The 13220-nt window shown below is 59.5% G+C and overlaps 5 protein-coding genes across 5 annotated transcripts; 4 read left to right on the top strand and 1 right to left on the bottom strand.

The window, feature by feature from the left end:
* Positions 1-1831: 1831 nt before the first annotated feature.
* On the top strand, positions 1832-3928 carry COLE_03089 (uncharacterized protein; the record flags this gene model as incomplete). Its single annotated transcript, XM_018422720.2, has 5 exons — positions 1832-1922; positions 1981-2222; positions 2321-2431; positions 2531-3349; positions 3413-3928. The coding sequence occupies 5 exons, from the start codon at positions 1832-1834 to the stop codon at positions 3926-3928; spliced, it is 1779 nt and encodes a 592-aa protein (XP_018280146.1).
* Positions 3929-4441: 513 nt separating this feature from the next.
* COLE_03090 (uncharacterized protein) lies at positions 4442-4795 on the top strand (the record flags this gene model as incomplete). The annotated part of the gene is made up of 1 exon (XM_018427193.2): positions 4442-4795. One exon carries the CDS (start codon positions 4442-4444, stop codon positions 4793-4795), a length of 354 nt encoding a protein of 117 aa, XP_018280145.1.
* Positions 4796-5100: 305 nt separating this feature from the next.
* COLE_03091 (uncharacterized protein) lies at positions 5101-5433 on the top strand (the record flags this gene model as incomplete). The annotated part of the gene is made up of 1 exon (XM_018427194.2): positions 5101-5433. The coding sequence occupies one exon, from the start codon at positions 5101-5103 to the stop codon at positions 5431-5433; it is 333 nt and encodes a 110-aa protein (XP_018280144.1).
* Positions 5434-6976: 1543 nt separating this feature from the next.
* Positions 6977-9108, top strand: COLE_03092 (uncharacterized protein; the record flags this gene model as incomplete). Its single annotated transcript, XM_018420300.1, has 2 exons — positions 6977-7076; positions 7619-9108. 2 exons carry the CDS (start codon positions 6977-6979, stop codon positions 9106-9108), a joined length of 1590 nt encoding a protein of 529 aa, XP_018280143.1.
* Positions 9109-10078: 970 nt separating this feature from the next.
* On the bottom strand, positions 10079-11795 carry COLE_03093 (uncharacterized protein; the record flags this gene model as incomplete). The annotated part of the gene is made up of 5 exons (XM_018422719.2): positions 10079-10324; positions 10367-10493; positions 10527-10802; positions 10835-11285; positions 11327-11795. 5 exons carry the CDS (start codon positions 11793-11795, stop codon positions 10079-10081), a joined length of 1569 nt encoding a protein of 522 aa, XP_018280142.1.
* Between the last annotated feature and the right edge of the window lie 1425 nt (positions 11796-13220).

The following is a 13220-nucleotide window of genomic DNA, read 5'->3' on the forward strand; positions in this document are numbered from 1 at the left end:
GATCGATCGCTTGGCACAACTGACGCTCACAAGCACTTCTCATCTCGCCTTTGAAACTGCCCCAAAAACCCATCACCTTGGCGCAGGGAGGGGTACGCCAGTCACACTCCATGGCGGAGGGTGGACAGAATGCCGGCAAGTGGGCAATCCGCGCCATACAGGTAAGGAGGGAAGGCTATCGCCCTCTTCCGCTGCATACCACCCCCTGGTACCGCGTGTCAGAGGTTGTTCGGAGGCCTTATCTCGTTCACACATGTTCCCGGCCACCCGGCACCTGCGACGAGACGGTTTTCCCCCTGTCTCGTGAGTCCCTCGTGGTGTTTGGCCCGTGCGTTCCGAACTCCGGAGCCGCTGAAGTGCTAAGGGCCGCGGAGCCAAGACCGTGAGCCTAGATCGACGGCGGAGCCAAGCCTGCGAGCCTAGATCCTCCAGCCTCCAGCCACGAAGGTGAGCCTCTCGATCGCCGTCCGCTCGGCGAGCCGTTGGCGAGGTTAGCCTGCCAAAGATGAGCCGGTCACGACGTGAGACGGGAGTGATGTTCCATCCGAAGGCCTGGTCTGCTCCTTATATGAGTCATGTGCTGCCTTTTGGGCATGCGGGCTCGCAGCGCCGCGCGCTCTGGCCACCACCGTCCCTCGATCCGCGGAGCACATCCCTGCTGCACGCCGGTCCAAGCGGCGTGGGCACCCTCGAGTGCGATCACTCGATGCGGGAGACGGTGACAGCCGGGTTAGTTACCAATTGATAGGTCGATTGCGGCCTCGTCGCACCCACTCTCCGTTCTGGGTCACCCGCACGCCTGCTCGAACGGTCGGCGCACTCAGAGAGGTATAAACGGCGGCCACGGACCCCCTCTCCGAGCCAGCGTGTTCCGAGTTTCGCATGTGCATATCTCCCCGAGGCGAGATTTTCCGTCGCGCCACTCAACGCCACTTTGGGCGCGTTCAGTGTCCACATTCCACCGGCGCGGCAGCACCAGTAATTCAGTGGTACTGCGTGACACTTGTGCCGTGGAACGAGGGAGCTCTGAGAGCGCAGAGCTGAAGAGCTGGAAAGGTAAGGTGCGGTGCATTGCCCAGCCAGGGAGTCAGGAGTGAGCTGCTGAACGTGAATGTGATGGAGAGGTGCAGTGGTGGCGAGGTGGCGAGGTGTCGAACCGTCGCCGCACAGATCGCGTAGGGATGATGGATGGACAAAGGAGAGAGAGAGGAAACAAGGGAGATGTTGAAGACCTGCAAGGCCACTCGGGGGAGGATACCGGTGATAAGAATCCTTGTTCAGGGCGGGGCGCCGCTTTCACGGTTATACGGTGGTGGAATGCTCGGCGCGGCAGGTATCCATCCTTTTTGTTCATCACTTTCTCATTACCCGAAGTCCTTGATTTGGATCACCTCTTCGCCTCGTTGCCCCTCAAATTCCCGTGCTCCATCGCTGAAAGCACAAGCGAGCCGCCCAGTTCTCCCATTTTAGTCAAGGGCCATGTCTTGGTCTTGGATGCGACCATGCGCGACCACCCGAACGATGGAGGTGCGACCGAGCGGTGGCGCGCGTCGCCCAGCGCTCAGGAGCCTTCCTGCGCCACGCGCCCATGCACCACACCAGGGCCCTAACCTTTTGAGCTCGACTGACTGCACGACCATGAACGCTGCGGCTGTCTACTAAAGCTGAGCTCGGGCTCATAGGTGCTGGAGACAGCTCTCCCCAGCCCCAACCCCAACTCCAGTCCCCACTCCTCTTGCACACGTTTGATCTAGCTGTTCTTACTGTCTACTACTCATTGCGGCGCGAGACATCTCCCCTCTCTCCCCTTTCCCCTTCCTCATCCTCCACCATGCCAGCTAAGCAGGCGCCTCTCCCCGTCCTCATCGTCGGCAATGGGCCGGTCGGCCTACTCACTGCTCTCGCCCTTGCTAAGCAGGATGGTGAGTGTCGCAAGCTGCGGGAGACCGGATGCGATGTCGGGACCGCCACTGATAGCAGTCGAGGTCATTCTCATCGCGCGGCACATGCGCCGTCTCGGTGTGCCCAAGGCTCACGCGCTGTCGCCCCGCTCTCTCGAGATCTGCCGTCAGCTCGGCCTGCCGGTCGCTGAGATCCGCCGCCTGCCGGCTCACCGCAACGATGCGCGCTGGGTGCGCTTCATGACCAACTGTTCTGGCCAGCTCGTTGGCACACTTCCGTACGAGAACATGGGCCTTGACGTTCTCGACCACACGCCAGAGGTGGGTAGCGTAGCGTTTACTGGCTATTTTTTTCTTTTACGCGGGCCGTAATCGGCCAGAGCCCGGACCGCCGGATCCTGCATTGGTGTTGACGGCAGATGGTGCACAACGTCGCGCAACCCGATCTGGAGGCCATTATGGAGTACATGCTCGACGCTGAGGTCAACGTCGACTACCGCCTGGGTTGGACGTGGATCAGCCACGAGGAGGTGAGCTCAGCAAACTGCGGAACGGCCGCGTTTGGGCCAACCGTAAACACGGCCCGTGCGCACCCGACGCCGATCTTTAGCTACATTTGCTGATGGCAGGTCACGCGTAACGGCGAGACTATCTGCGTGTCAACGGTCGAGGACACGTACACGGGCGAGGAGATGCAGGTTGAGTCCTGCCTCGTGGTTGGATGCGATGGCGCCAACTCGCGCGTCCGTAAGGCTGTAGGCATCTCGTCCGAGGGTGAGGAGACGGCCGACACCATGATCACCATCCACTTCAGCGCCGATCTGCGCCCCGTTGTCGGCGACAAGGTCGGCATGCTCTACTGGATTCTCGACCCTGAGGCGCGTGGCTTTATCATTAGTTACGATATCGAGTACAACCACGTGCTTATCCACAACATTGACCCCGACGTGACCCCGCTATCAACGTTCACACCTGAGAAGTGCATGAACATTGTGCGCGCGGCGATCGGCACCGACATCCCCGTCGACTTCAACTGCTCGATGCCTTGGATCCTCCGTCGCAAGGTAGCCAACAACTACTACCGTGGCCGTGCCGTGCTCGCAGGAGACAGCGCTCACTCGTTCCCTCCCACCGGAGGCCTGGGTCTTAACTCGGGCATTGCCGACGCCCACAATCTCGCGTACAAGATCGCCGCCGCGTATCACGGGTGGGGCCATCTCCCCACGCTGCTCAAGAGCTACGAGAGCGAGCGTCGACCGGTTGCCCTCCACAACTCGATCCAGTCGGTCAAGAATGGCAAGAAGATCTTCCATCTCCTGAAGGCTCTTCGCAACACTGGCCCGGACATTCCTTCCGCCCGCCTTGAAATGATGCGTGCACTGAACGACCCTCAACAGCGCAACTATGTCCAGGCGCTCATTCAGGACCAGGCTGAGCACTTTGACAACGTAAGTCGTGTTCGCTGGATCGCAGCCCGAATCCCTCGCCTCTCCACTTCAGTCTGACTCCAGCTCAACCGTCACCTCGGCTACGTGTACGAGCCCGGATGGACACCTCAGCAGTCGCAGGTGTACAAGCCGCAGTACCGTCGTGGAGCGCGCTTCGCCCACGCTTGGATCAAGTCCAAGGTGCCCGGTGTGATTCCTCCCCTCGACCCCGTGGACCTGTCGTACCTCGACGACTTGTCCAACTCCAAGGCCAAGGACTGGAACTTTAGTGTGCTCGACATTGTCCCTCTTGGCCTCTACACCTTCTTCTACTCGGGGTCGACGTGGGGCAAGAAGATACCTGTGCTGCGCCAGATGTTTGCACAGCAGGGCGTGCCGCTCAAGGTCGTCGAAGTCGGCAAGGACTTTGACTTTGTCGAAAAGAAACCCGGCAAGGCGTGGATGGAGGGGTACGGGACGAGCAAGAGCGGCGGCGTGCTCGTGCGTCCCGACCAGCACGTGCAGTGCGTGGTGGCGGGCAACGAGCTGCCGCAGCGCATCCTCGACGATGTGCTCCGCACGCTCGGCCGGCAGTACTAGACTGGCGCAGAGAGTCGCAGCGAGTGCCTAATAGAGGGGGCCTCGCTTGATTGAGATATGGGAAAACGGGAGACCCGCGGGGCGGGCACGACAGCTGGCGCGGTAACACGTCACGACGAGTATTAGCATGGGTTCTGGATTTGGGCATCGGCATTGCATGTATACACTAGCTTCGGGGAGTACGGAGCGGGCATAACTTTGTCGCAGCTCTGGGACGACTGGAGTCGACACATGGTTACACGTGTGGTGCTTGAGGTGTGGCGCATCACACGGAAGAACGAGTGGATGAACGCCTCCAGCACGACGTGCCACAACTCACGCGCCACCATGGCCCGTGCCCGTAAAGTCACCCCGACGCGTTGGTGCCATGGTGCCAGAGGTCACATCGTCACGCGAGTGCGATCGCGTTTAAGGGCGGCCCGTCTCTTCTCCGTTCTTCTTGACCATCTGTGAGACAGAGTGGAATATGCCCGTCTGCCCGCCCCGTCTGCCCGCTTGCCCGCGTGCAGACCTATGAGGAGGGTAGATGCGAGCTCCAAGGTGCCCCAGACGCCCTCGCTTAGGTGTCTCAGCCATATCTCCGCGTCAGGACACCCAACATACCACAGCGATCGGCGTGTTGCTGGCTTGATAGCGCCACCTGTTCGCTTCCATCATGATGTTCCCACACATCTCGGCCCCACTCCGCAGCCGTCCCCAGACATCTGTCTACTCCACAAATCGACCCCAAACAGTCGCAACCCCACAGATCATTTGCGGATCTCCAGGTCACACGACCTGTCCAGATCGTGTGTCGGCCAAAATCGTCCGCCAGGTGTGAGACCGCCAACTGAAGCGGTCCAAACGGATGACCAGGTATCAGACTGAGGCGCGGCAAACCCGGCGCGAGGCCCGGGTCATTTGTGCTTGTGCCGGACATGCTCTCGGGTGAGCACAGTCAGGACAAGAGTAGCGTGGCCAATGGCGGGCACGAGGGGCTCGCTGCTCGAAACCTCACCCGAAGCCAAGACAGTAGGGGGTAGGGCATGGCAGAGCACTCGCAGGCCAATGACGTCAAGTGTGCATGACTGTTTGGTGACTCTGTTTATCTGGCGTGCCCGATGGCCGCTGCCCGCGATGCATAGTATGCGACACGGCTCGGCCAAGTCCTCGGTGTGCGGCACGAGTTAGCCATGAACTCGAGCGCCAGCCTTGAGAGCTGGCAACTTGTATGGCGGCTGTTGCGGATCGTAGATCGCGGAGATCACCTTGATGCGTGCCTGCTGATTCCGGCAACCGGCAGCAGAACAAGAACGGGTCGGATCGGCAATGACGGACAGAACCCAATACGATTGCATCTGATCATCTGTATTTCTAAATTTGGTATCCTACTCTGTGAGATGTCGACGTCCTTCAGCAACTTGGCACACGGAAGAGGCGCTGACCAAGGGCTTAGAAGCTGGTTTACGAGGCCACAGCTGAGTCTGCAATTATCGGGCGTCTCGTTTCGTTCTCAGGGGGCATGAGATCGGAGGCGAAGACGTGCGGCGCCGAGATGCCGCCGGCGGCCTAGGCCAATGAAGCCAACGGATACGGCAGTACGCGGCGCATCTCTAGGGCCATCACGGCGCGACACCGAGACTTGCACAGAAAAAGATCTTCGTGCCCTTGGCTGTCCCTGTGGTACCACTCGGCTGAGCCAATGAACCGTCCCCCACCAAGCTCACGTCAGCACAACTGCGGCGAGTGGCTGCGGCACTCTAGGTCAACCGGGCCGCCCATGTGATGCGATCAGGATAAGTGGCGTCAAAGTCGCCGGCGGTAGCCGCGTGCCTTGTCCTCCTCTGCTTGTACACCCATCGTTCAGTCCAGCGGTGACCAAGCCGACCACCTCCTGCTCCCTGCCCTCCTGTCGGGCCCGGACACCCTACCATCGGATGCAACTGAAGGGTTTGAACGGGGAAGACAAGGGAGTGCTGAGGATTTTTTTTCTGACCGATTTGAGTGTATGTGTGTGGTGTCTGTGTATGTGTACAAACATGAGGAGGTGGTGGTTGCACTGCAGAAAATGCCACGGGGGAACGCGTGAATCGTGCCTGCGCCGCTGTCGAGGCCCAATACTGAGCTAATCAAGTCTGCGGCATTCTCAGCGGTCTCGATGGAGGTGCAAGACCGGGGAGGAGCAGAGTCTAGTGGTGCTCTAGATCGAGAGCTGTCAGGGTCAAGTTGAAAAAACGTCACCAGTGGCGGGTTACCGGCCTCCATTCCAAGCCACATGACCACACAAGCGACATCCACCAGCTGCCGCCCTCCTCCTCCGCACTCCTCCTCACCTCAACTACTCCTCCGCCTCCCCCGAGCTGCCCCCAGTTGCCGCGCAGTTGCCGTCCTCTGCCGCAGTGCCCCAGCTGTTCTCGTCTCAGTCGACTTGCAGGAGCCCCCTGGTCACCGTGGTGCCTGCCCTGTTTCTCCCCCTCGTTGCTCATTGTTGCCCCGGTCTCGACTGAACGGCCGACAACACACGGCCACACGGGGGAAAGCACATGCGCCCCTGCGCGCGCAGTGTAGCTCCGTTCCATTGCCTCTGATCTGTGGCCTTCTACCTGTCCAGAACCTGGGCTTGACACATCCCAGATCCGGCACCCTCACTCCTCCTAGACCGTCCTAAGCCTCCTGAATGCCCGTTGACTCCCCCGACATGCCTAGCGCCACTTCGCTCCCAGCCTGCCCCGCAAGGCCACAAGTAGACTCATGGCATCAACAGTGGCGCGCGCCAGTGCCTCCCCGCTTACCAGCCAGGTTCTAGGCTCACAAACATATAAGAGGCTAGCTCGGTCCCCGTGTTGTTTCTTTGTTGCACGTCGCCCCGACTCGGCCCCTCATCGACTGGACGCGTGAGTGTATCCCGCTACCACAGCATCCTATTCCAGGTTGCGATCACTATTCCTCTCCGCACCTTCCTCGCGTGGGCCACGAAGTGAGCGAGCGCTGATCATCCAGCCGTTTTCCTCTACATTTCTCTCACCTCAACTCGCGTACTTCAAACTCAGCGCGTCGCATATTGTCAATATGTCTACCGTCGAGCGCGTCGAGGCGCCGGTGACGCCCAAGGCCTACATGGCCTGTGCCTTTGCCGCCTTTGGTGGAATCTTCTTTGGTTTCGACTCTGGTGAGTTCATCTTTGCGTCCAGTCTGGGGAAGCGTTCAGCTTGCCTTGTGTGAGCAGATCCAGATCCAGTTTTGGCATGATAATCTGGCGAGTTGGCCCAGACTCGAGGAGGGATGCGGCGGGGGTTGTCAAGCAGTAGATCATGCGATCGACTCGCTTGCCAACCCAAAAGTGGCGTCGCGTGACTTGGAGCATGTCATGAGGGCCCGCGTGCTCTACGCCTTACAAGCCCCGCTTCGCCAAGCGCTTTCGTGGACGTCATCATTCCATCTGCTTCCCTATGGCTGCTCCGTCCATCTGCTTGCTTGCTGCTGCTTGGTCATGCCTGTGCGCTGCGCTGCGCACTGCGCCGCCTCTTGCCGCACATGCACATGCTACACTCCTATGTTTCCTTTGAATAGATCCCGTCTCTTCTTACTCGCTTCTGCTGCGTCTGCATGCAGCGGCGTGGAGTCACAGAGTAGGGACATCCCAAGGTTCGAGGATGATTATAGCTCCACCCATGCTTTCATGCTTTCATAGAGAGCCATGCTGATCCTCAGGTTACATTTCCGGTGTCCTGGCCATGCCCCATGTCATCAGCGAGTTTGCGCCTCCTGGCTCCACTGAGATCCCCGAGTGGATGTCGTCGCTAATCACCTCGATTCTCTCGGCCGGCACTTTCTTCGGTGCGCTTATGGCTGGTGACCTTGCCGACTACTTTGGTCGTCGGACTACCATTATTGCGGGATGCGGTGTCTTCATTATTGGCATTATCCTTCAGACTGCTTCAACCGACTACAAGCTTCTCTCGGCTGGCCGTGCCATTGCCGGTGTCGGTGTCGGTTTCGTCTCGGCCATCATCATTCTCTACATGTCCGAGATCGCTCCCCGCAAGATCCGCGGTACCATTGTCTCCGGTTACCAGTTCTGCATCACCATCGGCCTCCTGCTCGCTTCGTGCGTGTGCTACGCCACTCAGAACCGCACCGACTCGAGCTCGTACCGCATTCCCATCGCCATCCAGTTTGCGTGGGCCCTGATCCTTGCCGGTGGCCTCTTCATTCTCCCCGAGTCGCCTCGTTACTTCGTCAAGCGTGGCCGCCCCGACCGTGCCGCTGTCTCGCTTTCGCGTATCCGTGGCCACCCTCCCGACTCGCCCTACATCCAGGATGAGCTCGCCGAGATCGTCGCCAACTGCGAGTACGAGCAGTCGCTCCTCCCCAACCAGACCTACATTTCGTCGTGGACTGCGTGCTTCAGCGGTGGCCTTCGTCGCCCCAACTCGAACCTTCGCCTCACCATCCTCGGCACTTCGCTCCAGATGATGCAGCAGTGGACCGGTATCAACTTCATCTTCTACTTCGGCACTGTCTTCTTCAAGCGTCTTGGCACAATCGAGAACCCCTTCCTGATCTCGCTCATCACCACCCTCGTCAACGTCTGCTCGACCCCCATCTCGTTCTGGACTATTGAGCGCTTTGGCCGTCGCCCCCTTCTCGTCTGGGGTGCCCTCGGCATGCTCATCTGCGAGTTCATCGTTGGCATCATCGGCACGGCCAAGCCCACCGACCTCACTGTGGCCAAGGTGCAGATCGCTTTCATCTGCATCTACATCTTCTTCTTCGCGTCTACTTGGGGCCCTGGTGCATGGGTCGTCATCGGTGAGATCTTCCCGATCTCGATCCGTGCTCGCGGTGTCGCTCTCTCGACGGCGTCGAACTGGCTGTGGAACTGCATTATCGCCGTCATCACCCCCTACATGGTCGGTGAGAACCGCGGCAACCTCGGGTCCAAGGTCTTCTTCGTGTGGGGCGCGCTTTGCACGTGCGCGTTCGTCTACGCCTACTTCCTGGTGTGGGAGACCAAGGGCCTCACGCTTGAGCAGGTTGACCAGATGATGGAGGAGTGTGGCTCGCCCCGCAAGTCGCCTGGCTGGACTCCGACCAAGACGTATCGCCAGCAGTCCATCTCGGCCGACGTCGAGAAGGGCAAGCACCACAACGAGCATGCCGGCGGATTCGATGCCTCCGGCGGTGGTGGCGCTGTGTAAACTGCCAATTCGGTGCATCTGCACGATGCAACACTGTGGCTTGTAGTCAGGAGTTATTAGTATTGCGTAATGAACAGCAGTAAACGATGGAAGCCATTCTATTCCGAGCACATCTAGGTAAGGCTGAAGACCGTCTCGACGAGTTGTCATCGAGCTTTACCTTAATCGGCCTTCATAAACGTGTACGCGCTGCACCCCGTGTCGCCATCGCCGGTCAGTGACCGAGGCAGCCAAGCAAACATCACTGTCACATGAGCTAGTGCGCTCCCGTGAGGGCTACGGACGTGGGAACCTCTGGACCTCACACGACGGCTCCCAATCCTGATGGACGGCCACGGCCGCGGGTAAGTCGGTGCCTCTACTCGCCAGTCTCATCCTCGTTCCAGGCAAGCTCAATGTCTCAGTCCGGCATGCCCAGGCCGAGGCATGTCGAGTCCGGATCTCCACGAATAGGCCCATAGCCGAGGTGCGGGGTACTGCGCGGATGTCGCGCTGCGATCGAACGCGTGTGTCTTCTGGCTTCTGCCTCTGGCCCTTCACAATAGCTGACTCACAGCCCTTGTGCCTCCCATGCGCACAGGACAGGAGAGCGTACGCATGCGGCACAAAGATCCGGCCATGGGACTAAGGGCAACCAACTGAGGTCGCCGCCCAAAACGAGGTTATGCGCGCTTAGCGCAGAGCACGCGTAGTTCAAACTCGCGACTTGCGAGCGCGAGCGCGGTCGCGATGCCGACTTTCCGCATGTGCGGAAAGTTGAAGTCCAGATCGCTCAATCAAAGGCCTGGAGATCTGGAGACCTGCCTCCGCCTCCACAACGGAAAAGCCTTCTGTACATGTCCACCACATGTGGGTAATGGATCGTTGAGCTCGCACGCAATGCCTCCCCCGTTTCCTCCCGTCTGCACTCTATACCAACAGCCCCGATCCATCTCCACATTCAACGCACGTCTACAGCCTGCGGCTCCGCTCATGGCCGCTCCTCGCGCGGCAGGCGGCGATGCGCCACGACGCGACGCATGAACGCCTCGGCAGCCTCCTTGTCCCCCGTACCCGCAGCAGAGCTCTCCTCTATTGCGCGGTCGTAGCTCTCCAAAATGAAGTTGCAGCTGTCGTCGGTCGGTGGCTCGTGTGTGTCACGTAAGTCGGCGAAGCGGCTGCGCAGGAGCGCCTTGATCAGCTCGAATGAAACAGGTCTATACCACCCCGTGTGGTGCTGGCGTTAGCCTGCCCCCCCAATCTACACCACGCTACTCACGTCGCACACGTCCATCATGCACGTTGGGTCGTAGATGTACTTGGCGATGAAGGGGTCAGTGATGTCGATGAGCTGATAGTCGGGTTTGTTGCGGTGGAGCACCTGCCCGTCAAAGATGTGAATTTTGCTGCAGTCAGCGACAGCGCTGTGTGACGCTTACGCATTATCAAGTGGGGGGCGTAGGCCTTGCGCTATACGCGCATCCTGCTCGTGCTCCCACCAAAAGCTGGGCCGCTTGCTCTCGTCTTCGTCCTCGGGATCCACTGCCGAGTTGAGGATGGTGTTACGCCCACGCTTTACATCCAAGTATACGTAGACGCGCTGGTACTTGTGGGCCTCGGGCTTTGTCGTCGCATCATACCCGTATCGAACAAGAGTCTTCCAGTATGGGCCGGCACCATACGTGAACGCGACTGCTGGGAGGTACAGCTTATTTCTGCAGTCAGCAGACGCCGCGCCGAGGCTTACGTCAAAATCTCATATCGGTCCTTCTCGTCAAAGTTGGTCAGCAGCGCATACCGCAGCCAGATGGGCCGCGCCTCAAACAGCTCGCGCAGCCGCGTCATGATGCGCTTGTCCAGGCGGTCCATGCGCTCGCGCACGCTCTGCTCCGGCTCGGTGGGGACGGGATGACCATGTCCCACGGCCGGGACAGACCAGCCCTGCGCGCGTGAGCGGTTCACATAGCGCTTCTTCGTCTCCTGCGCGTCATCGTCCCAGATCTCCTCCTCGACCGTGTTGGCGCTCATGCGATAGTTGAAATTATGGGGCAACTGGCGCGCGCTCGCGAGCGGTGTGGGCTGCAGCTCCATCAAAGAGCGGTACGGGACAGCGGGCGGCGTACCATCTGGATTGAGGGGATTGGGCTCGTAGTACTCCTCGTGTAAGGAAGGTACTTTGTAGTCCAGGATATAGTCGTCTGCCATTAGTGCCACTTCTTTCCGGCTGGGTCGAACGAACAGTCTAGGTCGACGAGGGCCTGACACAACTCCTGCACGCTCGAGTCTGCCGCAGGCGTGTACTGATAGTCGGCCATCGAACGGAATCGCACCGTCTGAGGGATGTTACCCATCACGTCGGCGGTGAATACGCCTTGGTCCACCTTGCCTTTGCGCCGCCGCTTCGTGATCTTAACGAGTACCTTCTGGCTTGCGACGCGGTTTCCGCGTACAGGGACAGCCGCGCGATTCTCGGGACGGTAGCGCAGCTCGAGCTGGCGCATATCGCTCATCGGCGCATTGAATGTGTCGTCAATGTCCTCCTGGTTGATGTGGCGCATGATTTGGTCCGCACGCTGCATGGGCCCCGGGTACTCGACAGAGCGGAATGTCGTACGGGGCAGTGGGCGAATGCGCGCCGCCACCATTGATGGGCCCGGAGCCTCGTCGCCTGAATGGTCGCTCGGGGGGATGTACTCGTCGTCGGACATTGTGTAAACAATGACGTGGTGGAGGTCAGAGGTCAGAGGAAGGGAGAGGAGCTTGTGCGGTAGACCTGGGAGAAAGAAAGGCCTGCCACCTGGTAATGAAAAGGAGCGTACGCGCCTGAGAAGTTGCTGCGGACGTGTAGGAGGTGTTGTGCCCGACGCTTGTGGTGAGCGAGGCTTCGGTGATGGCGTTGATGAGGTATTGTTTTTGTATTGAATGGTGGTGGAGGGAGCAATTTGGGTGAAACAAAAGTACCCACCGGAGGGCCATCGCCAAGTCGCACTTCTTTTCGACCCAACTACACCCACTCGAGCCACCACCTTATCCACTCCACTCCTCGTCCACATCGAACCATCCACTCGGGAAACTGCGTCCATCATATCCCCCCTGCCGAGGGCTATCCGCCGACACCTTTAGCTCCCCCGGAGAGCGCTCCTACGTCGACTCAAGCGCCGGCGGAGCGGCGGAGGGACCGCACGCCAGCCCACAATGAAGGTCGGTCACTCCCGCCTCCTGCGCACCGCACACGCCCATCATCCACCACACCACTCCATCCATCTCTCCATCCATCCATCTCTTATAAACTCTTGCTGATGCCCAACAGTATCTCCTTCAGTATCTTGACGGCATCAGCGATGCGCCGCGACTCACTGACCCCGACTTTCAGCAGCTCCTCGTCAATGTCAACGCCGGCAAGGTAAGTTCCCGTAGAATACGCGTACCCGGCTCCGTACTGACTCTGCGCGCTTCTACCACGCCACTCTCACATTCTTATCTGTTCAACGGCATCCTGAATTGCTCTTCTGCGTGCACGAACTTAGGGCAAGTCGAGCGATGCATTCTACGACGCGCTGGAGAAGATCGTTCTGGAGCTGAAGAACTCGGTATGTTCATCACACCTCCGATCCTATCGCTGACGCGCAGCCGGAGGCCGCGCCGTTCCTCAAGCCCGTGTCGAAGCGCGATGCACCAGATTACTCGACGTGTGCGTTATAATCTCGCGCTGCCATCAAGTGCCCGCTGACATCAGACATCTCAAAACCCATGGACCTCCAGACGTTGCTCCGGAATGTCAAAAATCACAAATACAAGAACAAGACGGACTTTGGCAACGATGTCGATCTGATCTGGCAAAATTGTCTGACATATAACACGACAGCGGTAGGTGTGCGAGCGCTGGCCAGGCTAACGACAGAATCACCCGCTGCGTGGCATCGCCCTGTTCCTTCGGCAGAAGAGCAACCATCTACTATCCTTCCTCGCGGACCGCGATTCCAATGCGAACAACCCGCTTGCGCAAATGTTGGCGGCGTCAGGCGCGTCGCTTGCGGTGCAACGAGCGGCGTCTCAGCAGCCCGCAAACGACGATGAAGACGCGGCGGGAGAGAGTGATGACGCAATGGGGGAAGACGAAGAGTCTGGCAGGA

Source organism: Cutaneotrichosporon oleaginosum, assembly GCF_008065305.1.
Source record: "Cutaneotrichosporon oleaginosum strain ATCC 20508 chromosome Unknown ATCC20508_contig02, whole genome shotgun sequence".
NCBI lineage: Eukaryota > Fungi > Basidiomycota > Tremellomycetes > Trichosporonales > Trichosporonaceae > Cutaneotrichosporon > Cutaneotrichosporon oleaginosum.